The 27444-nt window shown below is 41.6% G+C and overlaps 1 protein-coding gene across 13 annotated transcripts in view; it reads left to right on the top strand.

Annotated features, from left to right (window-relative positions):
• Positions 1-27444, top strand: part of DMD (dystrophin) — a 2094983-nt gene that overhangs the window by 2020399 nt on the left and 47140 nt on the right. For 7 of the 13 annotated variants that reach the window (XM_032330374.1, XM_032330376.1, XM_032330379.1 and 4 more), the window contains 7 exons: positions 5139-5305; positions 7590-7701; positions 9020-9156; positions 9876-9914; positions 14509-14574; positions 15716-15781; positions 18412-18570. In XM_032330374.1, the coding sequence (XP_032186265.1) occupies positions 5139-5305; positions 7590-7701; positions 9020-9156; positions 9876-9914; positions 14509-14574; positions 15716-15781; positions 18412-18570 (746 nt within the window). Of the gene's footprint in view, positions 1-5138; positions 5306-7589; positions 7702-9019; positions 9161-9875; positions 9915-14508; positions 14575-15715; positions 15782-18411; positions 18571-27444 lie in introns of those variants that run through there. The other 6 variants (XM_032330375.1, XM_032330382.1, XM_032330384.1 and 3 more) reach the window with 3 other exon arrangements.

The following is a 27444-nucleotide window of genomic DNA, read 5'->3' as shown; positions in this document are numbered from 1 at the left end:
GAGCGAGGAAGAACCTTGAGAATTTCCAGCCTTTAAACACAAGAGAATCTATAGTGTTTTGAAAGTGGAGAACATTGTCTAGCTTCCCTGGGTAATTCACTCTAATGCTTTAACAACTTTCTGCATCAGGAAATTCTGTATGAGTTACAGCCTAAATTCTTCATGCTGCTTAAGCCTGTTCCTCCTTGTTCTGGCCTCAGTGGAAGGATCGAACAGCTGGTCACAGGCCCCAATGCGAGAGCCATTCACGTAATTGAAAACTGTTATTAAATTGCCCCTTCAGCCACTCTTTCTTGCTCATTCTCTCTCTCTCTCTCTCTTTTTTTTTTTTGTTCATGGCTAAATAATCCCAATTCCCTTAAACTGTTCTCATAGGTCTTTCAAACCCTTTAATTATCCTTGTGCCTTTCTGCCAAGCCTTCTCTGAATTCTGGGTCAGCTGGAGTCCCCAGAACTCGACTGTGTTTTCTAAGGCTGATTTGAACAGTGCCGAGGGTCATGAGACCTATTTCCTCACGCTCTACCCGCTTGCCTTCAATTATACATCATAATCGTGGTGGTGCTTTTTTGCCTTTTTGTTTTTCCACCCATATTTGTTGCTGACTCATAGTCAGATTTTTACTTTCCATCTTCTGGAATGAATAGAAGCTTTCTAGTCTTACGGTACTTCCTGTATTAAGCCTTATTTTTACTCTACAGCATATCTGTTAATTCATCCGTAAACAAACTCTCAGCATCAGTCAGAAAAAAAAAAGCATAGGTTCAGGTGAAGTGACAATGAATCCATGTTTCAAATAGGAAAGAATTAGTAATGTTTTTCAGTTTACTGTCTTCCTATGTTGGTTTGTCTCCTCACTAGAAAGGGTTATTTTGATAAAGTGTGTTTTTAGACCAGTGGAGCCGGAGATTGTCATAGCTGAAACTTGGAGTTCCTTTGATACAGTCTGTCATTGTGTCTTTGTGGACAATATAGAGAAATGTGTGCAGGAGCCTACATGGTGACAGAACCGGAAAAAGGCCTAGTCTGACCAGAGAAGGCTGAAGCCTGGGTTTCTGTTGAGCCGAGCTTCAAGCAGTCCTGTGTGACCTCGGCCTGCTTGATATTTTTTCACCAGGGACTTTCTGATGAAGACAGAATGCGTGTTTTCAGATGTAAAAAATTGCTTAAAAATAAATAAGTTTTAAAAATGTAAACATTACACAGGGTGGGGAAGAATGGCTCATCTGTCGGCTGTGAGAGTCAGGATTCTGCAAGATGTTGCTGAAATTGTGCAGTGGGCTCAGACTAACAGGAAATCTTGAGGAGGGTGAAAGAAGCCAATCCCAGACGAACAAGCAGAGTAGAGGAATCACTAGAAACAGCCAGGAACAGCATTTCCCATTATGCCCACCGCAACATTAGTATTTTGTGGTGTTCATAAGCCTGAAAACTTTGAAAAAAAAAGATAAAGGTCTTGGGATCACTGAATGATTAGTGTGGGAAATTCTGAGGTCAGACAGAGTTTAACGTGTTTCTTTACCAACGACCTTCTCAGCTTTTAATATGTTAACATGCATTAAGCATTTTAAGAGGCGATTATAATGTGCAGTGTTTCTGTAATTAATTTGACCTTCTTTTCATGAAACATTTTGTTGGATGACTGATCTGCTGGATGCACTGGGAAACACTGACCCAGAGATTTTACTTGAGTGGAAACCCCGTGTGAGCTTAGAATACAGAACAAAAGAAAGTCATGGCAATCCTACTGCCCAGACAAGTGGAGGTACCATTCCCAGCAGATCATTTTTTTTTTTAAAGATTTTATTTATTTATTTGACAGAGATCACAGGTACGCAGAGAGGCAGGCAGAAAGAGAGGGGGGAAGCAGGCTCCTCTGCTGAGCAGAGAGCCTGATGCGGGGCTCGATCCCAGGACCCTGGGATCATGACCTGAGCCAAAGGCAAGAGGCTCAACCTACTGAGCCACCCAGGTGCTCCACCAACAGATCATATTTGAAGAATAGTCTTCCAAAGGAGAGTGGCAAACCAAGGCCATGTTCTGTGAAAAGTAAAAGGAATGCTGGGAGGGGTGCACCTGGGTGGCTCAGTCCGTTGAGCGTTTGACCCTTGGTTTTGGTTCAGGTCGTGATCTTAGGGTTGTGAGATCAAACCCCTGGTTGGGCTCTGCATTCAGCATGGGGTCTGCTTGAGGTTCTCTCTCTCCCTCCTCCTCCCCCTCCGCCCCTCCCCTTCTTTCTGTCTCAAATAAATAAATAAATACAGTCTTTTGAAAAATAAAATAAAAGGAATAGGGATGAAGAGGCATGGACAGACATAACAGCTTGGATAAAATACTGAAAGGGCTCCGCCAAGCCTGAGACCCTCTGGGTTTCTGGTGGGACAGACAAGAATGGTGAGGGTATCAGTGGCACACATGGGCGTGGCTCTTGCTGTGTGTCAGACACCATTCCACATGCCTTTCATTTAACTCATTTAAATCTTAAAACAGCCCTGTGAGGCAGCTGCTCTTCATAGTTCCAGCTCACAGCAGAGGAAAAGTAAGACTCAGAAAGGTAAATTTAATTCACCAGAGTCAACACAGCTAGTAAATGACAGAGCTGGGCTTTGAACTCTTGGTGGTTGGGTTCTGCAGCCTCTGCTCTGCTCTGTGGATTTCAGCCCTCTGTGCGATGAAGCACTTTTGACAGGGTTACCTGTACTCAGATGTTCAAGATCCTCCATTAAGGACGTTGGCTCCCTCGTACGGCTGACGTTTATACGGTGGCTATAAGAACACACCAGCATCGCATAGGAGTTGAGACTCGATGGCTGTGAAGGTCTGACGCCATTCCAAAAGGATGAGTTCACTTACATGGTCCCTTTCATCTTTAGGTTCCATGATACCCCCCCCCAACTTTCCACAGAGTACCTCTGTTATAGCACTCTACACAGAGAAGAGTGCTCCACAAAAGTTTTTGGTCACTACTTCAAATTGATAGCATTTTGCAGCTAGGAAATTCAAAATCAAATAGCTCATTAGCATGCTCTTAAATTTATAATCGGGGTAACGGCTGGGCTGGTGCTGAAATGGTGAGCTTTGCAAGCCAAATGACTGTAGGTCCAGACCCTATTGCCTTTCTGTCTGCAGGGTATGAACAGATTCGTGGTTAGGGACTCAAATTCCAAGAGAAGCGACATGGGTTTGCAGTGCAGATACTCGTGACTTGTTTTATACTAAGTAACCCCTCTCTATGTTCATCTTCAATCGGCCTTGGAATTGGCAGCGTCCTCTGGTTCTGGGCAAAAGCAAATGAACAGCCACTCTGTAGAAAGCACTTGTATTCTAGGACTCAGAGTATCTCCAGAAGATTTTTGTTAAGGTCAGTGTTGTACATCATGGAAAAACAAAATTAAGTGCCCAAGAACCCAGGGTGAGTAAGAACCAACAGAAACCTCAGACTGCAGAAGCAGACCTATAGTAATTTCATACTTTGGAATCTTTAGATGAATTTTTGACAACCATGTTTACTCTGTTTAAAAAAATAATAACAGATAAGATTGAAAAATACCTGCAGGGAGCCACAGACTTTGTAGAACTGACCTTACAGATGATCAAATAGAACTTGTAGATGTTAAAAAGTATAATAACCAAAATTTAAAACTCACTGTATGGGATTAATAGCAGACTGGATGCTACCAAAGAGAGAAATGTTTGTTAGAAATGAAGTACAGGGAGGGTCTATGCAGAGGTACACAGGCCAGGTTGAGAGAGTCTAACTTGTATTAGATTCCTCTAAGCAGAACAGAGAGGAAATGGAGAAGAGATGTTGTTTGTTGATGAGATCATGATTGAGACGATTCCAGAGCTGACCAGAGATGCTAAAGATTCAAGAAGCCCAGTGAATACTAAAAAAAAAAAAAAAGTCTCAATAAACCCTAGAAACATAACACAAGATAGAGAAAGGCAGATTACCTTCAAAGAAGTGCTAGTCTGCTTTACTGCTGACATTTCTTAACAGTAATAACAAAGAAAGTAAAATAAAAGTGGAATAACAATTCAGTGTGCCCAAACAAAATAAAAGCAAACAAAACCAAAAAAAAAAAAAAGGAAAAGAAACCCTTTCAGTCTAAAAATCTATAACCAATGAGGAGAGCTATCAAGAATATGAATTTTAAAAAGAGAGAGATTTTTGAGACCAAACAAAACCTGAGAAATTCTCCTCCAACAAGACCCTTACAAGAACATTTTAAAGGATATACTTAGGCCGAAGGGATCCCAGATGGAAAATATGAGATGAAAGAAGCAAAGAAAAAAATAAAAGTGGCCAATATATTGGTCAGTCTGACAACACAAAAAAATTAAAATGCCATCTCGTAGGATTAACAAATATGTAATTAAAATGCATGACTGTTTCAATCCATAGATGATGGGTAAATATATTTTGAGTTTTCTAAAATCATGGTACTGTTGGGGAAGAATGGTCTTCAGTTTAGCCTTTGAGAGACAGAGAAATAGAGACAGACGAGCAGCAGTGGGCCACCATGAAAGCCCTAGACCAGGAGTCTTGGGCTCTAGGAGTGGCCTTTGAAAAGCTCCTTCCCTCACCCGTGTCTCAGTTTTCTCATCTGTAAAACAAAGCTCCAGGACCCAGTATTTTTGAAAGCATCTTATTATGATTCCGTGAAACACTGAGACACAGGTTCTCCAGGAAAAAACAAGGAATCAGTAACTCCTGAGTTGGTTTTTCCCTAACCTCCTTTGAAATGTTATCGATAAACACTCCGTGTTTTCCTTCTGGCTCACTCATACATATCTGTTCCAACATGGAGCGGGAAGGGAGTATTGAGGCACAGGTAAGTATTCGGCTCGCCATTCTCCATGTGTTGGTTTTGCTTTGTTTTCTTGTCATCTAGCAGCTGAACAGAGTAATGGCAGTGTACCCTTAGTCTAGCCTTAGGGGGTAGGTGGCTCGTGTGGCCGCGAGGGGGACACTGGCAGAAACAGACTGTGAAAAGTGGGTCTCATGGCACCACTACCGTTCTGAATTTCATAATGTCTGGTCTGTACTGATGTCTGCCTCTCCTTTCCTTTCTCCCCTTCTTTCTCTTCTTGTCCCTTGCCCACCCCTCCCCCCCTATGTTTCCTCCCATCCACACAGGCTAATAATAAACCTGAGATCGAAGCGGCGCTCTTCCTAGACTGGATGCGACTGGAGCCCCAGTCCATGGTGTGGCTGCCCGTCCTGCACCGGGTGGCTGCCGCGGAGACTGCCAAGCACCAGGCCAAGTGCAACATCTGCAAGGAGTGTCCCATCATCGGATTCAGGTATCCGGAACCCCCCAGATGGCGTTGTTTTTTTTCTTCGAGTCTCTCACCTTTTTCGGACTTGACCTTGCATCTCCTGAGCCAGTTGCCATCAGTTTGTTCCTTTCCCAAGTGACTGCCCTGGTTCCCAGGCTAGTTGGACGGCTGACTCATTAGGTAGGTGGTCCCTCTGCACCTTCGTTGTGGGGCTCTGCAGAGCCACATGTGCCATTGAACAGGATCGACTGACCGCCTGCGTCCATGGCAGTGCCTGTCCCGCAGGGGAATGCCGAGTCACCGTGCTGCCTCCTTCCTGGGGCCAAATGGTGGGAACCATCTCTTTGGTTTTTTTTTCTTTTCTTTTCTTTTCTTTTCTTTTTTTTTTGTCCTGTTTATAGAAATGCTCTGGGAATCGGTTCTAAGACTAAGAGATGATTCTGTTTGGGGAGACCTGTCATGGTAGCTCAGATTCTTACTCGTTTTGTACCACTTTTGTTCCCTGAACTCACAAGAAATGTTTCAAGCAACCCAGAACGTGCTTCTTTATCTGCGAATCTGATTATACTCTTTGCATAGTATCCTAATGAACTTCTGAGGGAATATAAAGTAGGCAAGTAAATGAAAATTTCACAAAGCAGCTAAAAAAGGGAAAGGTTCTTTATAAATTTAAAAGTGAAAGAGCTAGGAAACATAGCAGATTATTATTCTGATATTCTTAAAAATGCCAGGGAGAACAGTTGGCTCTTAAATCTTCAGCCTCGTTGACCTGTTTGCGGGAGAGGGGATATTGTTAGATAAATTAATCTTGCTGAACAAGAATCCCAAATCCAGATTTTGAAATGATGAGGTATTTCAACATCTGGCTCAACATCCGGGTTTCCCCAGCAATGACTTAGCCGTGTAGTTGTGAACTATTTGTATGGCCTGTGCCTGTGCAGAACCCACTTAACAGCTGAGTAAATACTCTTTAGTTCTGCTCACACTTGCTTTATTTCTTTGTTTCCAAATATCTACTTCATGCCATTCATGTGCTTTTTATTCCGTCTTCTTTCTCCCCCTGCTGTTCCTGTCCTTTCATACTTCATGTTGTTGACCAAGAAGTTTTTGCAGAAACCCTTAGAGGGTTCTAAAGGCTAGATCGACAACCCTGAGTAGACCGTGCTCGCTAAGGACACAGTTTGCCTGCCTTCCTGGTTTCTGGCAGTTACGAAGGATGCCAGGGAAGAAAGGGAGGGGAACCCACAGAGGACTGTGTTCCAGCACTTCCCTTTCTTCTCTCAACTCTCCTGGTCAGCGAGTGAGATTTATGTGCAGGGGGAGTCTTCACAAAATAGAAAAGGGGAGTGCTTTGGAAGATCTGAGAGTGGTGCTGCCTTTAATTCTTTCGCCCTTATCGAATTAGATTATTTCGGGAAGCGGCACTTCTCTTTCCTCCTCCCCCTCTCAGAAGATGGTTGGGATCTAAAAAAGGTAGCTTTGCCCCCACATCCCCATATGTGGCAGAAGGAATATGTTTATTTGAATTGGCTAGTGTTGTTATCTAAGAAAGCAAAAGGCAGGGAGAATAGGAAATAATAGCGTATACTGAGAGTGGGGGCGTATGTACTTAGAGATTACAGCTGCTTCATCCAGCTTCGGTTTGTCTTTTCTTGGGGCTTCACTTATCGTTTGCGGGTAACGTGGTGGCAGTGGGGGGCGAGGCGGTTCTGAAGAGGGAGACATAAAAGAGATCATCCAAGTAACTACCTCAAGGTGAATCATGCCAGTCAATCAGAAAATGTGATTAAAGGAAGATGAATTTTCAGTGAGAGTCCTTGTTTCATTTGCCTTTATTTAATGAAATTGCTTCCTCTTGATAAATTGTTTTGAAAATAATTGCTTCAGGAAAATGTTTGTCCCCAGAATGGGTAGGGGGTCTGCAGCACATCCGTGTCTCTCTCTCTCTCTCTCTCTCTCTCCTGGAAGATCTTTCAGCATCTTGTGTTTGGTCTTCAAAAGACTGGAAGGTTGCCAGTATTTTCCTACTTAATCTGAAAGGGTTCCTCGTGGAGCTTAAATGAGAGCTGAAATTTTCTTTCCTCTTCCATATGTTTATAGGATGATCTTCCTGCCAAAATGTTTTGATACTGTAGGAGAAGCAGCAGAGATATGTAGATGGAGGACGTTAATCACTTACCTGTGGGATTAATGAGCACTGCGTTCCGTTTCCCGAATTAAGGCAGTGTGGAAGAAGGTTTATCAAAGAACTTTACTGGGGAGTTTGAGTTGAAGAAATACATATGTGTGTGTTTTTGTTTTTCACCAGGTACAGGAGTCTAAAGCACTTTAACTATGACATCTGCCAAAGTTGCTTTTTTTCTGGTCGAGTTGCAAAAGGCCATAAAATGCACTACCCCATGGTGGAGTACTGCACGCCGGTAAGTCAGATGCGTCCCCGCGAGAGCTCGCTCACCGGGAAGGAGCCTCGCTTCTGTCCACTATTGCAGATGATGTGCAATGCTGGGATTTCTAAGTTCCCTGGATGTTCCCCGGCTAAAGGGACTCCTCATTGTGGCCTCTAGCTTGACTCGATCCCTAGTGCGTGGGGTGGTGCCGGGAAGCCATTTTCACACTGATCTGGCACAGCCCTAGCAGTTGTGTGGCCATGGGGCTTGCTGGGTGTTGGGGTAGGGGTGCTGTGGGGTTCCTCTGAATCTCTGACCCACGGCTTTCAGTCAGTCTTGCTGAACTGATGCTAGGAATTTGCCTTCTATTTTTACATCTTTTTGTGACTCTTTTATGTATGTATGTATACATACATATGTATATACCTGTGCCTTTGCCTTTTAAACTACTCTGTGAAGTAGGTATTATTATTATCCCGTTCTTACAGATGAGGGCTCTGAGGTCTTGAAGTTACATAATTTGCCCAACGTTCTATAATTAAAGGTGCAGCTTTCTCTCAAGATCTTGTTTTGGGGAGGTGCTCAGTGGCTCTTAGAACTTGGGAAGAATCGCTGGTGACCTGGACAGGACATAGACTCAGTGCTCAGACACACGTGGGTGTAACCACCACGTGTATTGTGTATTCGCTGCCTGTTCCGTGGCATTGGGGTGATCTAGGAGCTTACTGGAAGGGCAGGAGCGCGGGCCCCGCCCCTGACTTCATAAATCCCCCCTTCGTGGTAGCAGTATCGGCAGGTGGATGCCACACACTCGAGAAGCTTCTACTCTCTTCTTTCTCTCTCCTGCATCAGAACGATGGCCCAGGTCTTTCACTGTCTTTCTCACTTGGAATCCTCTTGCAAAGGCATTCGGTGATGGAGAATGAGCCACGCACCAGATAGAATGACACTCAGTGCGTGAAACGGGACATCACTGTGGACAGAATCATTTCTGTAAAATACCTTAAGGTGTGGTCAAACTTCAGGTCACTACTAAGACTGCTACAAACTCCCATTGATCGAGGAGCCCTTGTAGTTCCTGCACTTCACTTTTTTGTCCTAACAACTTGTTGAGGTATTACTGCCACCACTTTACAGGTGGTGGAAGCCTTGGAGAGGTTCATAACTTGCCTAAGTGAGCCCTGCTAGCAACTGCTAGGCCTGACCCCAGGTTTTGTCCATAGACTTAGCTCTTGACCCCCACTGTCTCTGCAGTTAGGGAACAAGTGCGCTGAGGCAGAATGCTGGAGTGGTCTTTTACCCTGAGAATTGTACCCTTACGGGTCTGAGCTCAGTGCACTTTCCCTTTCAGACTACATCGGGAGAAGATGTTCGTGACTTTGCCAAGGTACTAAAAAACAAATTTCGAACCAAAAGGTATTTTGCGAAGCATCCCCGAATGGGCTACCTGCCAGTGCAGACGGTCTTAGAGGGGGACAACATGGAAACGTGAGTAGTGGCAAGCGCAAAACAGTCTCTCATTTGACATATATTTAAGCTCCTCTCAGCTGAACGCCCACCTTCACTCCCAAGTGCAAACAGTCTCTCCTATTTCTTTCTTTAGACTTCCTTTAGCCGAAAAGAGAAAAATAAGCTGACGGTCAATTGCCATTTTCCCACGTTAGTTGTCCCATGACAATTACCTGTTCCAAAAGTGAAACCTGATCTTGCAGGGAAAGAAACTCCATGACAGCTACTAATTCCCTTATAAGAAATATGGGACTGTTTACAAATGAGTGATTCCAGTCTTTCATTTCGGTTTTCCTCCCTCACAAATCACTAGGCGTGTGTCTTTCTGTATCTGTGTGGTCATACCTAGTCGCTTTTATCTCCTTGAAAGAAAAGACATTCACAGGAAATTTCTTCACAGTAAGTAGCAATGATTCTCTTGATCAAAATGATGATACCTCCAACTCTCTGCAACCTTCTCGTGCTTTCCATAACGGATGGCAGTGGCACACTTGTTTTTCTGTCACCTCACTCTCCACCTTTGTTTGGCTGTCGCTTTCCATGGTTCATACTTAATTGGTTAGTTTCTATTTATTTTGACCTCTCAGTATTTTTTTTTAATTAATTGACATTTATTTATTTATTTATTTATTTATTTATTTATTTATTGGCTGAGTTTGCCTGTGTCTCTCTTCACCACCTCATTTTTTGTTTTGCAGTCCTGTTACTCTGATCAACTTCTGGCCGGTAGATTCTGCGTGAGTACTTCTGCTGAAGGGGGCTGCTACCACTGCCACATTTGCTTGCTTGATTTGACAATTTTTTGTTCTTTTGGTTTGGTTTTCTTTGAAGGACACATTAATTTCCCTTCCTTCATGTCATCTTTTCTCTTCCCGCGGTTAAGACGTTGAGAGTGCCATCTACCACAGATCAGGAGAATCAGAGTGAGGTTTCCGGGTCCCCACCTGGTCAGGTTTTAACCAGCAGACATCCTGACCTGGAATCAGTCATCACAGAAACAAATGGGTTGTTAGTTCTGTTCCTGAAAGATGGGTTTACATATTCTTCCGTGATAAGCTCCTCTGATTGCATAATAACATTCTTGAGTCATATTTTTTGAGATTCAGTACTTTAGGACCTTCGAAAGGATAATGGTTTGTTCTTTAGGGCCTGTTACAAGTGGACCATTAGAAATCAGCTGGATTTGTTTTACAGTGTGATGTGGAGTTTGATGGAATAATTTTAGTCAGGCGTGTGTACTTTTTATCATGCTACCGGACTAATCTGCACACACATGAGTTTCTCAATTTTGAACTAAACTCACTTTGCTCTCCTCTCGGAACTAAATATTCAGCTCATAACTAGTTACACATTTACACTGGAAGGAAAGTGTACTATACACTATTGGTGTATATTAATAATACTAATATTAGATACCAGCAGATAATTGGTTTATCTTAGAGTTTATAATGTTATTAGAAAACTCTGGGGAGTCTGTGATTTATATATTAGCAAACAAAACATGCATTTTTTTAAAGTTACATTGTGTGGAGTTTTTATAACAAAGTTTTGTTATTTCAGAGCGTACATACTTTATTAAAATATTTATTTAAAGTCAGACAGCTCTATTCTGTAGAGAGGGAAATGACCAATTTAGAAGAACTCAATTTATTTTTATTGGGTCTCTTTTATTCTACCATGTAATTTAATTTAAAGTATATCCTTTTTTAAAAATCCTATAGTGATAAATGCAAGTTATTAATTGAGGTTTATTTTAAGTCTTTATTGGCCTAAAAGGAATATACGACATCCCTCTCTTTGTTAAAGCTGCATTATTGTGCCCCTTAATTTTAAGAGATGGTACCTGTACCTGATATTTTTACTCATCAAAGGGAGTTATTTAGATTCAGTTCTGGGGTTTTTTTGTTTTGTTTTGTTTTATTTTTTGTTTTTTTCTATTCGAGGGTAATTGTTTTCCCTAACCTGGGTAGTTTTATTTATTTAGCGAAGTTTAAACCTTTTCTAAATGAGAAACTTTAAAACAAACTGATAGACTGAAATCCTCACTAAGTGAATGGATTTATTCTGTGTTAGAATAAGTTTTAGCCAGTCGAAATATCCAAAAGGCAAATATGCTACAGAATGACTTTAAAAATGCATGGATAGAGGTAACGCAAAATAATAAGCAAAGACTAACTAATGGTTCCTTGAATGGGGAAAAAAAACCATTTACTGAATACATCAACTAATGCGGAAAAAAACATGACAAGTGATTTTAATGTCACTTATGTTTTTAATAGGCTCTTTATGCATATTCTTTATTCTTTAAATAAATATTTAGTTACCACCATGAGCTTGACTCCTTCATTTCATATCACCCCATTTTTTCCTTTTTAAATACCACTGCCTGATTATTTTTATTTTCAGCACATATTGTAGCTTTCCTAAGTCAAAGAAATAAGATTTCTCTAGTTTCTGTAAAATCACAGACGTACCATGATGCTAATCCAGTGGCATGAACAGTTTTAGGCATTTAACCTGGTTATTGCCTTGTTGTTAGAAAATGTAATGTCACTTATTTTAAGTACAGGGTGTTTGCCTTCAACTTAGAAGAGCTTTCAAGTTAATAACATCCTTTGTTAAAATATCTTCCTCTAAAAACTAAAACAAAAAATCACTTTGCCTTTTTTTAAAAAAAAGTCTGATTATTCAGAAATAATGGGAAAGTATCCTTTTGAGGAAGAAAACCAGACCCAGCAAGCAAGAGTCCCTTTTCTTTAATGCCTGCATTTTTATTAAAGTCTTTGTTCAGGGGCTTTTAAGTAATTTATAAAATTTATTGCAGAGCTCTACTGTTTAGATAGAAGAACCAGGTCCTGAGGTGGCTTAATTTTGCAAGGATTAACAGATTCTTATGTGGATCACAGAATTTGAACGTTGACTGACATACAGATCTTTGGTTTTTTTCTTAGCAGAAACCCTTATTTACCTGTATTTGTCCTATTATTTTAAAAACTAAATCTAGCCTGAACCTTTTCTATGGTTTGCCCACAAATCAGACGAACAGTATCCTTTGAGCTAGTCTGCATGGAAACCTTAAACAGATGAAAACTTATTAATGGAGTTTTCACAAAAGAGAAACCGGTGGTAGGTGGGGACATAATTGGCCATTAATAATAACAGGGCTCATCCTTCTGGGTATATCTTTTCGTGTGTAGGAAGTAGAAAGGGAGAGCAGTGCTCTTACCATCTTTTGGAAAAGTGTTTCAGAAGGCTTTGCATTTAGTTTTGTTTCTGGACTAAGTGGTTTTCTGCTTATTCTTGGTTTTTGAAATGATCCTTCTCTGAATAGTGCTCCCTTTTGGCTCATTTTCTGGTTTTAATAGGTACCTCTGTTAGTATACTTCTTCTTTTTTTTTTTTTTAATTTCTGGCTTTAGGAGTTCTTGTGCTCAGGCATGCTGTGATAGGTGCTACGTACATTAATAAGAAAAATCACATGGAATTAGCCTCAATGCTAAGAATTAAAGAGCTGCATAATATTTTCTGTATAAGATTTTACCAAAGTGTTTTGGATTTACATGCCTAGTTTTCTTGGTAGAGTTATGCTCAAAGGTCTCAGGTTGTCTTTCTTCTATACACTACCAAGGTGGCAGCCATTAGCAGGGAAAACACACATTTTCTTCCTGGTGGGCGTTTAGCGTATGAGAAGTATATAAATGAGAAAAAAAAAGAAGTATGTAAATGAAAAACTGGTTTGTTCCAGAAGACAGCGTTTATAAACCAAATACTCCAAGTACAAAATGACCTTGACCTGCAGTGAATATTTTAAAACAAACCATAGCATTTTTCTAATAATGCACTATGCCGTGGTTCTAAGAAATGAGGTGAACTCTGCCAGACTAGAGTGAAGATTCACATGGAAATCTCTGGATCTGCCTAGTAAATTCAGTGGCCATCCCTGTTTTCCTCCTGACAGCTTAAAGGTCTTTGTAGTTCATTACAAATTGGATTAGAGTGACACTTGACCTAGACAACACTGGTTTCGTAAATAAGACATTTATCTCTCAGGGAAGACCTCAGTTCCCTAGTTGTTTTCTATAGTGTGTTGTAATCATGTTAGGATTGTGTGTCTTCTTTAAGAAGTAGGGATTTCTAGCACACTTCCTAGGTAAGCCTAGGTAGTAACTACGTGGGGTTTTTCCCCCCCATATAAGTAAAAGCAGATGTGTTCTTAATGTTTTGACCACGTCTATTAATGCTGTTTGGATGTTGGGCTAAACCAGTCCTCACTGAATACAGTACTGTGGACTTTTGGATCTGTGCCTTTACCTAAAGGCTTTCTGTGTCAGGACAGAAATGGAAGAGAACTTTTGCCCAATCCAGTTATGATCAAAAAGCTCAAGTCCAAACTGGTTTTCAGAACAGATGGATTTTTTTTCTCTAAGGTTAATCCAAAAGATACAATAAAAACTTCAAGGGTAATTAATAGATCAGATACAAAAGGGTGGGGGGGAAATATTAACGTGACCAAACTTCTTAGTCTCTGGAGCTTAAAAAAAAAAAAAAAAAGGTAGGGTTTTACACCCTAAAAGTATATAGACTTTTCATGCTAACGCTCCCCTCTGGTTTTCTTCTCTGTACGTTAGCACACAGTATCCCTGATGATAAATAATTCAGATATTGTGACATTTTATTGTATTTAGCCATTCTTCTTTAAGAACATCACATTATCATTGTGGGTCATTCGGTTCTATTTTATGAAGTAGCAGTATGGTCCTGCTACTAAATCGTACTAAATCGGTGGATATTTTGCTTCCTTACAAAACGGCACAGACTGAGACATCTCAGTGTGTGGAATCTTAACAGGTCCTGGTCTGGCCTCCTGGGAGCTAAGATTGTTGACTATAAATGTACCAATTAAATGTACAGCTTCCATTCAGTAAGAAAGCGGCTAATAAATGGTGTGGGGGATAAACCACTTAAAATCTTGAACCACCTAGTGCCAACACAGTCTCAGAACTATAGGATGTGAGATATGACAAGGTAGGAGGAAAAATGTCACAAAGAGATCATCTCCCCCAACCTTTTCTATAATTGAAACGTTCTAGAGAAGATTTTGATCTCTTTTGATGGCTTTGGGGGAAAAAAAAGTATGAAAAATTATCTCTCAAAGTTGGATTTAAAATACTTGATGATATAGCTAAGATACAGGAACAGCCAAATGTGTACATTATCCAGAGCATTAGAATAAAAGCATTTTAGGCCATGTATATAACATGACTGTGTGGTGGGGTTTTTTTTCTCCATTAACGGATGGTATCTGTGACTAATCACATTTTCTGCCTTATAGGCCCGCCTCGTCCCCTCAGCTTTCACACGATGATACTCATTCACGCATTGAACATTATGCTAGCAGGTATGAGACTAGTTGAATGCCAGGCAAATATTGATTGAAATAACTAACCAAGGAAAGCTAACCTATAATCATTTGAAACAAACCTTTTCTTTTTTTCCCCCCAATCTTGTCTGATTTCTACTAATCCACTTGCCCTCTAACTTGCATGCCATTCCACTGCATGCTGTTTTGGGCAGTAAGAGCATTAGTCCAGAACAATCTCCCCTCACCCTGGCCTTTAAACATTTCTGATAGCTTTGCTTTGTTTTGCATACGGAGCACGTTTAAAGAATTGGCTTAGAAATCATCTCACCTTCTTAGAAAAACTGCTAGACCAGCCATCCACGGGTGAAGAAATGATACTACGTTCTCTAGAGCATATGAAAGCATTGGCTTTCCATTTGCGTGCTTATTTAACATCATATGCTGTAAAGAAGAGAATAATTAATTTTCCTAATCCGTGCAACTTTTGGTTCCACCTTCTTTGTGTTTCAGAGAATTTTTATGCCTAAAAACCGAATTGCTAATTGTAAGCTGTCTTATGCTTGTTAAATAAGTCTGTAAGAGTTTGGTTAACTTCTTTATTTTTTAAGTGGTAAGAAGATTTTATTATTTTCTGAGGGGAAGGAGGTTTTTGAAGGTAAAAATTGGTGGCAGACTATTCAGAGAGCTTACTTTGAGTCCATCCTTTATCAGTAGTCTAACTGCTAAACGGTGTTTGTCCACAGTGGGAAGCATTAACTAGCTCTGTAAGTCTGTCATCAGGGGAGAGCTTTAATTGTCTTAAAAGGGGAGGGGGTAGTGAAGGAACAGAGTGTATTTGTTGTTAGGGAAGCTTTTCTTGTAAAAACAAAGGCCTGTTCTCAGTGAAAGCAAGATCAATCTGTGAAGAAGAAGAAGAAGAAGAAGCAGAAGAAGAAGAAGAAGAACCAAATACAACTTCCCTTCTAATTTAGAGCGTAAATGTAAAACTACTAAACTAGCTGTCGTCCGCTACTCACTGCCTCAGATGGTTAGGGCAACACACACATTCTCTAATTTGAAGGATTCCTTTCTCTTCTTGCCATGATTTATCCTTTAGTTTTCAGGAATGTTCGATTAGGTCTTGAATAGATTCTAAGAAATCACATAAGTTTTAATGAGCTTTTACGTTTTTTATCAGGCTAGCAGAAATGGAAAACAGCAATGGATCTTATCTAAATGATAGCATCTCTCCTAATGAGAGCATGTAAGTATCCTGTCTCTTTTTACAAAATGTTCCTGACGATGAAATTGCTTTGAGGGCTGTAGAGGTAGGGTAGGGCAGAAGATAGGAATTAGCATTAGACTCACTTGATCTTTCAAGGAGCCATTCGTTGACTTTTTTGTCTTTGACTCTTAACCACCTGACACGGAATGAGCTCATCCAAAATGTGGCATGACTGGTATTCCAGAGTAGCAAAAACAGTGGGCCTTATTTAATACCAAGTTGCATAGGCTCAAATAATGAAATTATACAAAATGGTGAATCTTTGACCAAACCTGCCAGATATTTAAAGGGATTGGATATTAATTTTTTAAAGTGATGGCTAAGTAGTATTTTCTCCACTCAGGAAGCAGACATACAATCTTAGAATGTTTGCACTGGTATTCCCATCTGGTAGGTTAGTTGGGCCTTTTCCTTCACAGATCCAAAGCAGTAAATTTCTGTGATTTAGCATCATTGTTAGCTAAATCAGGTGAGGCAGTCTGGTGAAGGATTTCAGAAGAGAGGGTACAAATTTAGGTCGAAGTTGTTCAGTGGGATGATAAGCCAGGCCTGTCAAGTGGAAGGAAAGAGAAAGCAGGATGCTAGAAATGGTAACAGGGAAACAGTGGCTTCCTTACCGAGTTGGGGAAGTGTTCACCATGAGAAATGCAGAGGAACAGTGCCATGAACCCAGGGCCTGAGGTGGAGGGAACTGATGAAGAAGCTTATCCTATTAAACGAATACATAACTTCAGAGAGAGAGGGAAAAAAATTCTAGTCAAAGCACAGGAGTATCTCTACTTTGCTAAGTTACGCATGTCTCACCACTTTGTCATGGAGAATCTGGGCAAAGGGAAGAATGAGTGGTCAGTTCACTATGTCTCATGTGGCAGCCCAGCGTCACACCCAGTGAGGCAAGAACTTCTGTAAGGATTAGACTGAGGGAAATAGCATCTGAATGGCATGTCATGGAGGACTTGAGAACAAATCATCCGGGCAGATAAAGGTGATCACCTGCAAAGGTGAATGTTGAATCAAGTTGACAGTCATTTGTATATGACTGAGTCACTTAATCCAAAAACAACCTTTTCCCCAAACAGAAGTAATTGTGACACATTCTCTTCCTCAGTTAGGAGGATAAGTATTAGTAGGATTAGTATATAAAATACTTGGACAGGAAAATATGTGGCCAAAGAATCAACCAAATGGAAACAACCTGAATGATTTGCTTCTTTGTGTCACCAGTTTTGGTGATTAGAAGCTCTAGCACATTCAAATTATTTTAAGTTGTATCTGTATAATAATGGCTGCCATTTATTGCCTGCCTGAGAGAACAGTAAGAGAAATTTAATTAAAGCTCTGTTGTAATTAGCCACAGCAAGTTCTTGCAATAAAATTTCAGAATTTGGGAAGAGGGATAATAAGTAGTAAAACATCTTTTTACAATTGTTAAATGAAATTTAGCTTTAGCTCATTCTGAGGACCTAAAATCCATTTTGACTCCATGTTAGATGCTAAAACCATGACATTTTAGGGGCAGATCTGGGGAAGATGTTTGGGGAATTGGTTGACTTCACTTAAATGTTGGTTTTTAACACCCGTAATTACTTTTAGACAACTTCTCACTTCTCGACCAGTTACCTGGCTTGACAGACCAAAATCATTTACGTCAGGAGGATTTTTTCCCCTAAATACCTGTACTGTTTTTCAACTCAGAAGACTTAGGAGAATGTTAACATACCATCCTGCTCCTATCTAACGAGAAACAAAGAGTTTTAGCCTCTCATTAAGAACAGAATGAAGTTCTTAAAACTTAGATGTACACAGGCTTCTAAGGAGCTAGGGGCAATACATTTAGAAAATAATTTCTCCTGTGTATTAGAGTGTTTCTAGTTTTAAGGAAACATTGCAGCTGCCTCCCCAAATGTAAACCCTTGGCTTCTTTGTTCCTGAAGATTAGTCCTTAAAACTATTCTAAAGAATGAGTTATTCAGTCTTCTTTTAATTAGTCATCCCCGTGGCTTTTTTTTTCCTTCCAGTTTTTGTTGTTCTCTCTGAACAATCATTGAATGAAACCATCAATTGTCTCCAGTTTCATTATTGTTACCATCTTGCCTCAATGGCTTTTGTAAGTTCAAACTCGCTTAGCAAAGCAACACTTTGTGTTCACTTTGTCCTCCCCTGAAGAAAATATTCATTATTACAAAGGTTGTAAGTTTTTTTTTACCTGGTCATTATTAAAAAGAGCATGGGTTTAGTGAAACAGGTTATCTTGACAGGCTTGGTAGCATAAACATTATAGAGCCATTGTTATGTCTTTTAATATCTGCTAACTATTGGTTTAATGGTCAACATAGAGTCCGAGTATTTCCATAGTTCTGCTACTCATTTACCCACGTAAATAGGCCAATCAAATTCATTTGAAAATCTGAGCAAGAAATACTTCGAATTGTCACCAATAAGATCATAGATCACAACCTCAAAATATCAAAATGTCTTTAGAAACAGGAAAAAGGGTCTAATTAATGGTTAAGAGCAAATGTTTCTATTTTAAAATACACACCCGAGTCCCTGACCCCCAAAGCAAAATAAGGGGGGAAAAAACCAAAACCTTTGATTTTATTTTCCAGAGATGATGAACATTTGTTAATCCAGCATTACTGCCAAAGTTTGAACCAGGACTCCCCCCTGAGCCAGCCTCGTAGTCCTGCCCAGATCTTGATTTCCTTAGAGAGTGAGGAAAGAGGGGAGCTAGAGAGAATCCTAGCAGATCTTGAGGAAGAAAACAGGTGAGTTTTCTTTCTAGCTTTGTCATTGGTATGCAGAGTGCATACACGTGCACACATAGAAAAGCGCCAGGAATCTTCACTTAGAGTCATTCTGTGTCTAATTGTTTTCCACAATAATCTGTTTAGCTCCATTTACAGATTCTCTCTCTCTCCTTTTTTGTTACCTGAAAGAAGAAAATGAAGTCCTAATTTAGGGGTGAGAGGAATTAATGCTAATGGTGGTGATTGATTTGTTGCATGTGTTTCAGAGGCTTTGCTTTTATATTTGAGAATAGAATTTAAGAACAAAGCAAGTCCTTTAATTTCATGATTATATGATTTGTACATATATTTGGCCGTATTATCTGCCTCAAAGCATTGAAGAAAGTAGGTTCATTGGCTTGGTCTGATCTGGGAACGAATTCATGCATCTTATTTTCCATCCTCAAACATGGACACCATTTATGCTCGCCATCATAGCAGATTAGTGAGACAACTCCCGTTGTCAGTCATCATCTCCGAAAGATGTTCGCGGAAAAATAGAAACCGTAGAAGTGAAAAGCCTGGAGAAGATGCACAATGACGGCAGAGAGGACACAGATGTAAAAATCGGGGCTACTGTGTGGTGTCAGGATCATAGAAATCATTGGACATCGGCTTTTGTGTCACATGTATTATATCACAGGCCTCTTGGTTAAGAAAGGCTTTTCCATATGACCACTTGTGACTCACCGTACCTTCTTTAGACAAATGCTACCAGGCAAGTCTCTAAAGAAGCAGTTGCTCAAATTTGTGGGAGTTGAGAACCTTTGTCTCTTCGGTTTAGCCCAAGGCACCAAGACCTGTGAATCTAGAGAGTGCAGTGTGCCTGAGAACTGGTGCCCTGGGGCAACATGTCACATCAAAATGAAAAAGCAAACTGCCATTCATCCATTGCTTTGTGCCACCACTGCTCTCTGTCCAGCTCTTAAAACCCCTGACCTGTGGCCATGCTCCTTATACAGCTGGCTTCTCTTTATTCTCTTTCTCACCCCTCCAGTAAATCCTCCATACTGACTTGAATTATATATTTTTTCAGAACCAAGACCCTTCGTGGCATTCTAACTTCATTGCATTTCTGCATCTAGAAAAAAAGAGAAAATCAAGCTTTTCAGCTGAGCACTTAAAACCTTCCAGAATTTTCTCTTGACTTCCTCTTACAACATTATCTTCCTTTGTACCTGTGTTTCAGCCACGCTGCTGCAGCAGCTGTTTCTGAATACATCCTGCTCTCATCTACTTTCTGAAGCTCAGGCTTGCTTCTCAGCCTTCCTGCACACCCCCATTCCTTCCATAACTGTGACCTTCCTCAGAATAATTCTTCTCCATAGAGCACTGTTAGATCCCGACATTTGGAAGTAAATCGATCTTTTGCCTGTGTTCCCTGGGTCATGTGAACCTTTCTCAGAGAACTCCCTGATGGTTTCCCTTTTTATTTGTTATTCCCATTTCCTCAGTCTAACAAAAACAGTGAATGCTTTTGGGGCAAATGGTCCCCTAGAGTACCTAGTACCGTGTGAATACTTAGGGGGCAATCAGGAAATGTTCGGTAAAAACCTAACTTTAAGAATACAGCAACGGGCGCCTGGGTGGCTCATTGGGTTAAGCCGCTGCCTTCAGCTCGGGTCATGATCTCAGGGTCCTGGGATCTAGTCCCGCGTCGGGCTCTCTGCTCGGCGGGGAGCCTGTTTCCTCCTCTCTCTCTCTGCCTGCCTCTCCATCTACTTGTGATTTCTCTCTGTCAAATAAATACATAAAAAAAAATAACAATACAGCAAGGATGCCCCACGAATACCATCTAGGAGGTAATACTGAACATTTTTTTTGGTTTTAATGGTAACATTATTTTTGGCCTTATTTGAAATAAGACTGGCCTTGAAGGTGATGGTAGATAAAACATCCCCCCTCCTTTATTGAGGATCCTCTTTAGTATCCCTCTATGTTAACTCTGTAGTTGCTTTAGGGGTCAGAGGCAAAAAAAAAAAAAAGAAAAATTGGGATTGGCGTTACAAGCCAAATTTGATGTTACCCAAGAACAAAATATTTTTGTACAATAGGATTGTTGCCATTATGCAACATATCTTTCCATGTCATTGGGTAAGAGTTGGTTCTTGTGTGTTCTTGGCACACTTTGCTTCCATACCATGACAACCAGACCAAAGGATGTTGGTAAAGAGTACTGGTAACTGTCATTTATCTATCATTTCATTATTTCCAGAGCACTTTAATGTATTCGGATCATTTAATTTCCCTTAAAGCTGTGTCAAGAAGGACAGAGAAATGCTGGTTCACTGAGGTTCAAATGGCTTGACCCAGATTTCACAACCAGCCAGTGGCAGAACCAACTTCCGGTCCAGATTTTCTGACTCAAAATAACCAACCCTTGTACCAGAGAATAAAAGAGAGTCATTCTTTGTAAACAGAATTTACACAGAATTGTGACATATTCCTTGGAATGTACCTTGACTCGAGACATTATTCTTTTTTTAAGGTTTTTTTTTTTTTCATTTAAGTAATCTCTACACCCACTGTGGGGCTCAAACACATGCCCCTGAGGTCAAGAGTCGCACGCTCCCCTGACTAAGCCGGCCAGGAGCCCTGAGGCATTATTATGAAGGACTGTACATGAATACACCACTTCATGTGCTTGTGGTACAGTGATAACCACTTTCTCCTTAAAGATATCCAAGACCATTCCCCCAAAATGGGATGGTTTATTCTTTTTTTTTTTTTTTTTTTTAAAGATTTTATTTATTTATTTGACAGAGAGAGATCATAAGTAGATGGAGAGGCAGGCAGAGAGAGAGAGAGAGAGGCAAGCAGGCTCCCTGCTGAGCAGAGAGCCCGATGCGGGACTTGATCCCAGGACCCTGAGATCATGACCTGAGCCGAAGGCAGCGGCCCAACCCACTGAGCCACCCAGGCGTCCCGGGATGGTTTATTCTGTCAAAGAAAGAAGATCGACACCAGGGCTTCTTAACAGCTCCGAAACGAAGGATCTGGTGTTGATGCAAGTCTTTCTGTAAGTCCTTCTGACCCTCCAGTGAAGGTCAGGAAGAGCTGCTTGCTTCCTCCCTCCACTTTGTCACGTTTTCACTTCCTACCAAATTCCAAAGAAATGTCTCTCCACAGCTCCCCTCCTGAAAGTACACTGTCTGGTTTCCTTTGCTCTGTCCTCTCTTGTCACACAGTCTGGCTCAAAGAGCATCAGAGCCGTAGCTTTGCCTTCGTGATCCCTGAATTGAGTGTTGCTTAAGGGGCTTTTCTGTTCACCCTTTCCGGTCCTTCCTTTGAGAGAACCCAGGGGCTCAGCAGATGCCCTCCCCTCTCTCAGGACCTGCCAAGCTGACTGTATTTCCTAAGTCGAACTGGGCTATATAATCAGACTAATGCAAGCATACTTCTAGAGAAAATGGGAATGGATATTTAAAGATTTCTTACTTATTTACTTGAGAGAGCAAGAGAGGCACGAGTGTGTGCATGGCACAAGCCAGGGCAGGGGCAGAGGGTGAAAGAGAGGGATAAGTAGACTCCCCGCTGATCCGCACATGGGGCTTGATCCCATGACCCTGAGATCATGAACTGAGTCAAAACCAAGAGTCAGATGTTTAACCTACTGAGCCACCCAGGTGCTCCAGGAATCAATATTTGAAATTGACATTGTCCTTTATGCTTTCCATATCTCTCTGTATTTTGTGTTCCTTTATTCTGTAGTTCGGACTTACCTCAAATTACAGATAGCAAAGGAAAGAGGCTTGGAGATCCCCACTCCTGAGGAGATGAGATATGTTCTTGAATTCTTTCATTCTTCTTCACCACACCTCCCCACAGTCCTGTTGGAGAAGAGAGAATGGCCAATGTAGAAGTGTCTCATGGGTGTGTTACTCAGTCTTGAGGTTTCGTTTCTCCGAGTTGTTGGTCATAGCGTTCGATAAATATTTGTTGAGTAAATGGAAGGAATGAGTGAAATGAAGGTGAATCTATTTTAATTGTAGGACTCGCGCATGCACTTGTGACGAACATTATTTTTAAAGCCTAATTTTATCAAGCAGTGCCTTTTCAAAGCTGTTCTTCTGCTTGTTTTTCAAAGTACGTCCCTCTGCCAGACTTCTTGATTAGCACCAAGCATTGCTTTATCATAAATTTAGAAGGTTAAACATCCATCCTTCAAATCCTAGACCATGTATGTCTCACCCATTGGCATTCTCTTCACTGATTGTTAGCGCTACAGATAACAAAGTGAAAGCTCTGAGCAAAAGCTACATCTGACCCTGAATTGTCTGCATAGGGTCTCATAAACTTGGGTAACTAGTTACTTTGACAGTCTTTAATGTTTCACTTTAGCATAATGTCTTACCCTCACTCTGCAGATCCTTCAGATTCACCGTCTGGATGGAGACCAGTTGGATATTGAGAATTGGATCTGTTGTGTGTCCTCAGCATTGCAAGCTCAGAGTTGGCTTTTTTCTTGCATAGATTCAAAACCATGCGCTCTCCTGACTGAAATCAGTCGCGTCAGATTCCAGCATATTTTTCTCTGCACTGTCTAAATGAAGTAAGACTTGCCCAGGAATTTTAGGTGTGACCCTAGCAATGAAAAGGAAGGTAGCTTTTGTGAGAGACCAACTGTCATCCTGCTGCCTGCATAGCAAGTTCATTAGATTGTTCTAGAGTCTAAAAGGAGGGTACATACTAACTTGATTCACTGGGAAGTCTGATGTGAATTAAAGTTGTCAGCAGATTTGTTATATGACAGCGGGGAACTGTGGGCATTCCTAGTACCTATTCGGGACCTTTCATAGCCCTTGTTGTTGGGCGACTGGACATCGTGTAGTCTGAATTTGAGTTTTCCTTGCCTCTTTTCATTTCTTCAGTGATTACGCCAGATTGTAAATGTTCTAGTCACAGAAATTCTAGATGGGTTACTTACGCCACAGGGTTGAACTCGATGGAAATCATGATACTGTGGCTTGACATTGTAAATGACAGCATGACCTTGGGCCCAGGGCTGGCAATTCTTTGCGTAGTCTCTGTGGTCTTTACTTCATATTCCTTCTGTAGGCCTTTGTGCGAGTCTCTAGTGATGGTGAGGAGATAACCAAGATGAAGGGAAGCTGAAAAAGGTCAGGAGTGCGCCTTCCAAGCAGAGGGAGGAGGAGAAAGTGCCAGGGGTGGGGGACAGGAATGGCAAGGGGAACGGTGGGGGAAAGCACAAAGAGCTGTGTTATTTTTGTGAAGAAACCGGAAGTAGGAGCAGATGAGGCTGGGCAAGTGGGCAAGGCGTGGTGGGGAAGGGCCTGGTGCCACCTCACTTGGGACAGGGAGCCACTTGGGCAGAAGCCCAGGACAATACTGTTAGATTTACACTTAACATCCATTGTTCCAGCAGCTGTGCGGAGGGGTGACCTTGAAAAGAACTGTACTGGAAGAAGGAATTCAAATTGGGAGGTATCATGGAAACTCACAAGAGATCATTGGGGCCTAAAGTCAGGCAACAGAAAAGGGGGAGACAGGCTGGATGTGAGTAGCATTCTGGGCAGAGGTAGAGTTGCTTGATGTGGTGGTTCCACAGATCTGGGAAGGGAAGGACCGAGTCCCAGTTCTGGAGGGCATGTGGCGAGATGATGGTTGTTTGCCTCGTGGACTGACAGTTCAGGAAGGGGAGAAGCAGGTCTCTTCTTCATCTCTATTTGTAAAACAAATACCAGTTTATGATATTTACACTGTCTATAGACCTCTTTCTGCAAGGGCCAAGTAGCTAGAAGCCGGTGAATGGGGTGTTGGAGAGGTTAAGTTCAGGGCCTGGGGACACACCCGCAGGTGAATGTCTGACAGTCAGAAGTGGAACTGTGAAGCTTCCAGAAATACTAGACCTAGGAGCCACCAGCTCCCAAGTAGTAGTAGTAGTAGTTGAAACTGTGCGAAACTGTACTCCCAAGTAGTAGTTGAAACTGTGCGAGTCAATTTACCTACCCAGGCAGTGTGTGGCAGAAGGAGGAAACTGGGCTCAATGGAACTCTGGAAGATTTGAACATTACGATGTCGATTTAATTACCTTTCTAGAAATAGGCCATCACACACATTAAATGAAATCCAAATGGTTCAAAAGGCACATAGAGTAAAAAGAGCCCTCCTCCAACCTTCTCCTCTGGCTATAGCGTTCCCAGCTCCAAAGGTTACCAGCCATGCTGGGTTCCTAGGTATCCTTATTATTACTTATTATTATAAGTAATCTCTACACATGCAAATCTTTGCAAATATATTTGTGCTTGTTGGGATTATTTCATACAGTATCATGTGGGGTTCACCCTGGTCTTCTCTTTTTACTTAAAGATCCCTAATAACTTCTGCCTGCTGGAGGAATATGCCAGAAAAAGAAGGGAGGAGAACTTGGGGGTGATGGGAGCATTGGCCCTGAGGGGGCAGGAGGGAGAGTGGTTACGGGCACAGGAGGACGTGTGGCTCTGAAGGGGAGAAGGGCCACCGCTGAAGACTGTGGTAGATGAAGAACTGAGGGTTTGGAATGGGCGTGGGGAGCGTGATGGAATGAGGGTCAAATGTCCTGTCGATCTCGCTGGTAATCAGTGGGCACGGATTCTCCTAGCCAGTCTGTCCATTTCTTTGAAGTTGGATTGGGGGAGAAAGAGCAGTAGTCTGTGAGGAATTTCCTGAAACTAGGCCTTCATGTCACTTGGCAACATATGCCCCCAAAGGAAAGGGCTGCAGAGCTTAGATAAAGGGGGCTAGTTTTCCCTCAGAAATCAGACACTCAAGATCTGTTTCAGCAAGGGAAACCACCACATGAAGAGATGCTTTGTGAAGAGAAGCTGAAGGGCAGACACATTGAGTTTAATAAGGTGGACAGGAGTCAGCCAGTTTGGCTCTGCTCAGGCCCGGGAGGTGGAGTCACCATGATTCAGAGGCTCAGTTTCAAACTAACCAGTCCCGTAAGGGAATTTCCTTCAGCTTATCTGGAGTTAATCAGATGAAAGCCTGAGGGGACCAGTTCACCGTATCCACTTCATAGAAGGGGATGGATAACCCAGAAGGACAATTTATTTCTCCCTTGATCCTAATTCTCTTTATAACTGTCTTGTTCCACTCAGTGTATTAATGTTGCCTTAAACCTTTTTGGGGAACAGCATGGCATTTACGTACAGATACTTCATCTGTTGAAATGGCGGGTGTATGTTTTTTAAAGACTGGAGTTGTCGCTCCATTCCAGGTCCTCCATCTCACAAAACAGACATCTTGGAAATCAGAATAAAAATCACAGTATTATCTGGTGAGCTTAGATTCTTAGCACAGGAAATTGGATAGTCTTGCAGGACTAGCAGAGAAACCAAAGAACCTTTCTGGTGATGATATTCAGAAGGTATAGGTATGGCTGTCCTCCCCTTGAGCAGCCTGGTTAAAGGTGAATCTCTTACAATCCAGTGTCCCTTCATGAAGACCCTTATCGTCCTGTAGGCCTGCATTACCAAACCATCTTGCTGTAGGAGAACTGACTTTCTTTAGTTACTTTCCAGGCCTAAGGATATAATTCCAGTTCAATTCAGTAGATAGTGAATGCGTACTGTGTTTTTTCCAAGGGCCGGTGCTGCAAAGGTGACTAAGCCTTGGTTCTTATCTTTGCGGAGCTCAAAATTGAAGAGAAGGCATTAAAAATACAAGCAACTAACCATAAACAGTTCATGATAACCCATCGTTAAACTGCTCTGGGGGTGCAGAGGTAAGGGATTAGTTCTGTCCAGAGGGATTGGAGACGGCTTCACCTATGGAGTTGAAGCTAAGGACCGGTTAGGACTTCCCCAGGCTGAGCGAGGGGAGAGGATGAGCCTCCCAGACTGGTGGGGCAGAGAGTAATGTGTGGCCAGAGCATGAAAGAGGAGAAAGAGAGAGTAGTGGGATGGTAGGTGGAGACCACTGTGCAAAGGGCTTTATATGTCCTGCTAAGTAGTTTGGGTTTAATCCTGTAAGCTGTTGTATGGTGGAGTTTTTTGGAGAAGGGGAAGAGGGAGTTAAAGGCATGGAGATGGGTAGAAAGATCATGGAAACGATTCACGAAAGATGGCCAGGTTCTAAGCTAAGGCTGTTGTAGGTGAATGAAGAAGGAATGGGAAAATGTGAAAGTCACTGAATGAATGGGGCCAGGGAGGGATGGAGGCAGGAGAACTTGGATGATAGGAAAATTTTTGATCAGGGAATGTGGAAATGATCATTCAAAACCAGACCACACAACATAGAACACACAGAAAAATCTACTGATTGGTAAAGGTCAGTCCACAGGGAACACAAACTGGATGCAGGGGCATCAGGTTCTCCTTATTCAAAGAGATTCAAGGAGCAATTTGCTGTACTGATTCTGTGTATTCACTTTCTAAAAAAGGATTTGAAAAAAAAGCATAATGATGAGACTCCCACTGTCTAAATAAGAAATCAGTGAACATAGTAGGGATTAGCACAGTTGCTGTAACTGAGATTCAGATATGGTCCCAGCTTCCCTGCAGCCACTGGGATAAGAGGAAACATGATTTGTTGATCTCTGAAGGTGGATGAAAGGAGCATGCACCTTCCAAAGGAAACACCATTTTCCTGGCTCTAAATAGTAACAGAAATAGAAAATAGCTGTCATTTAAGTACCATGTCCTTGCTATAGACAAGAACTGTTGTAAGTACATAGGAGATCTTATCTAATCCTTACAATGATCCTGTGAAGGAGAAGTTGTCTCCCAAATAAAGACTCCATGGCACCAAGGATGAAGGACATGTCATATAGCTAGCAAGAAATGGGGGCTGGATTCAAACTTGGGCAGTCCAGGACGCTTAAACAGTGTTAACACTTGATGTGATCAT

The sequence above is a fragment of the Mustela erminea genome, chromosome X (assembly GCF_009829155.1).
Source record: "Mustela erminea isolate mMusErm1 chromosome X, mMusErm1.Pri, whole genome shotgun sequence".
Lineage (NCBI taxonomy): Eukaryota > Metazoa > Chordata > Mammalia > Carnivora > Mustelidae > Mustela > Mustela erminea.
The sequence above is the reverse complement of the archived record's forward strand: the minus strand, read 5'-3'. Positions and strand labels throughout refer to the sequence as shown.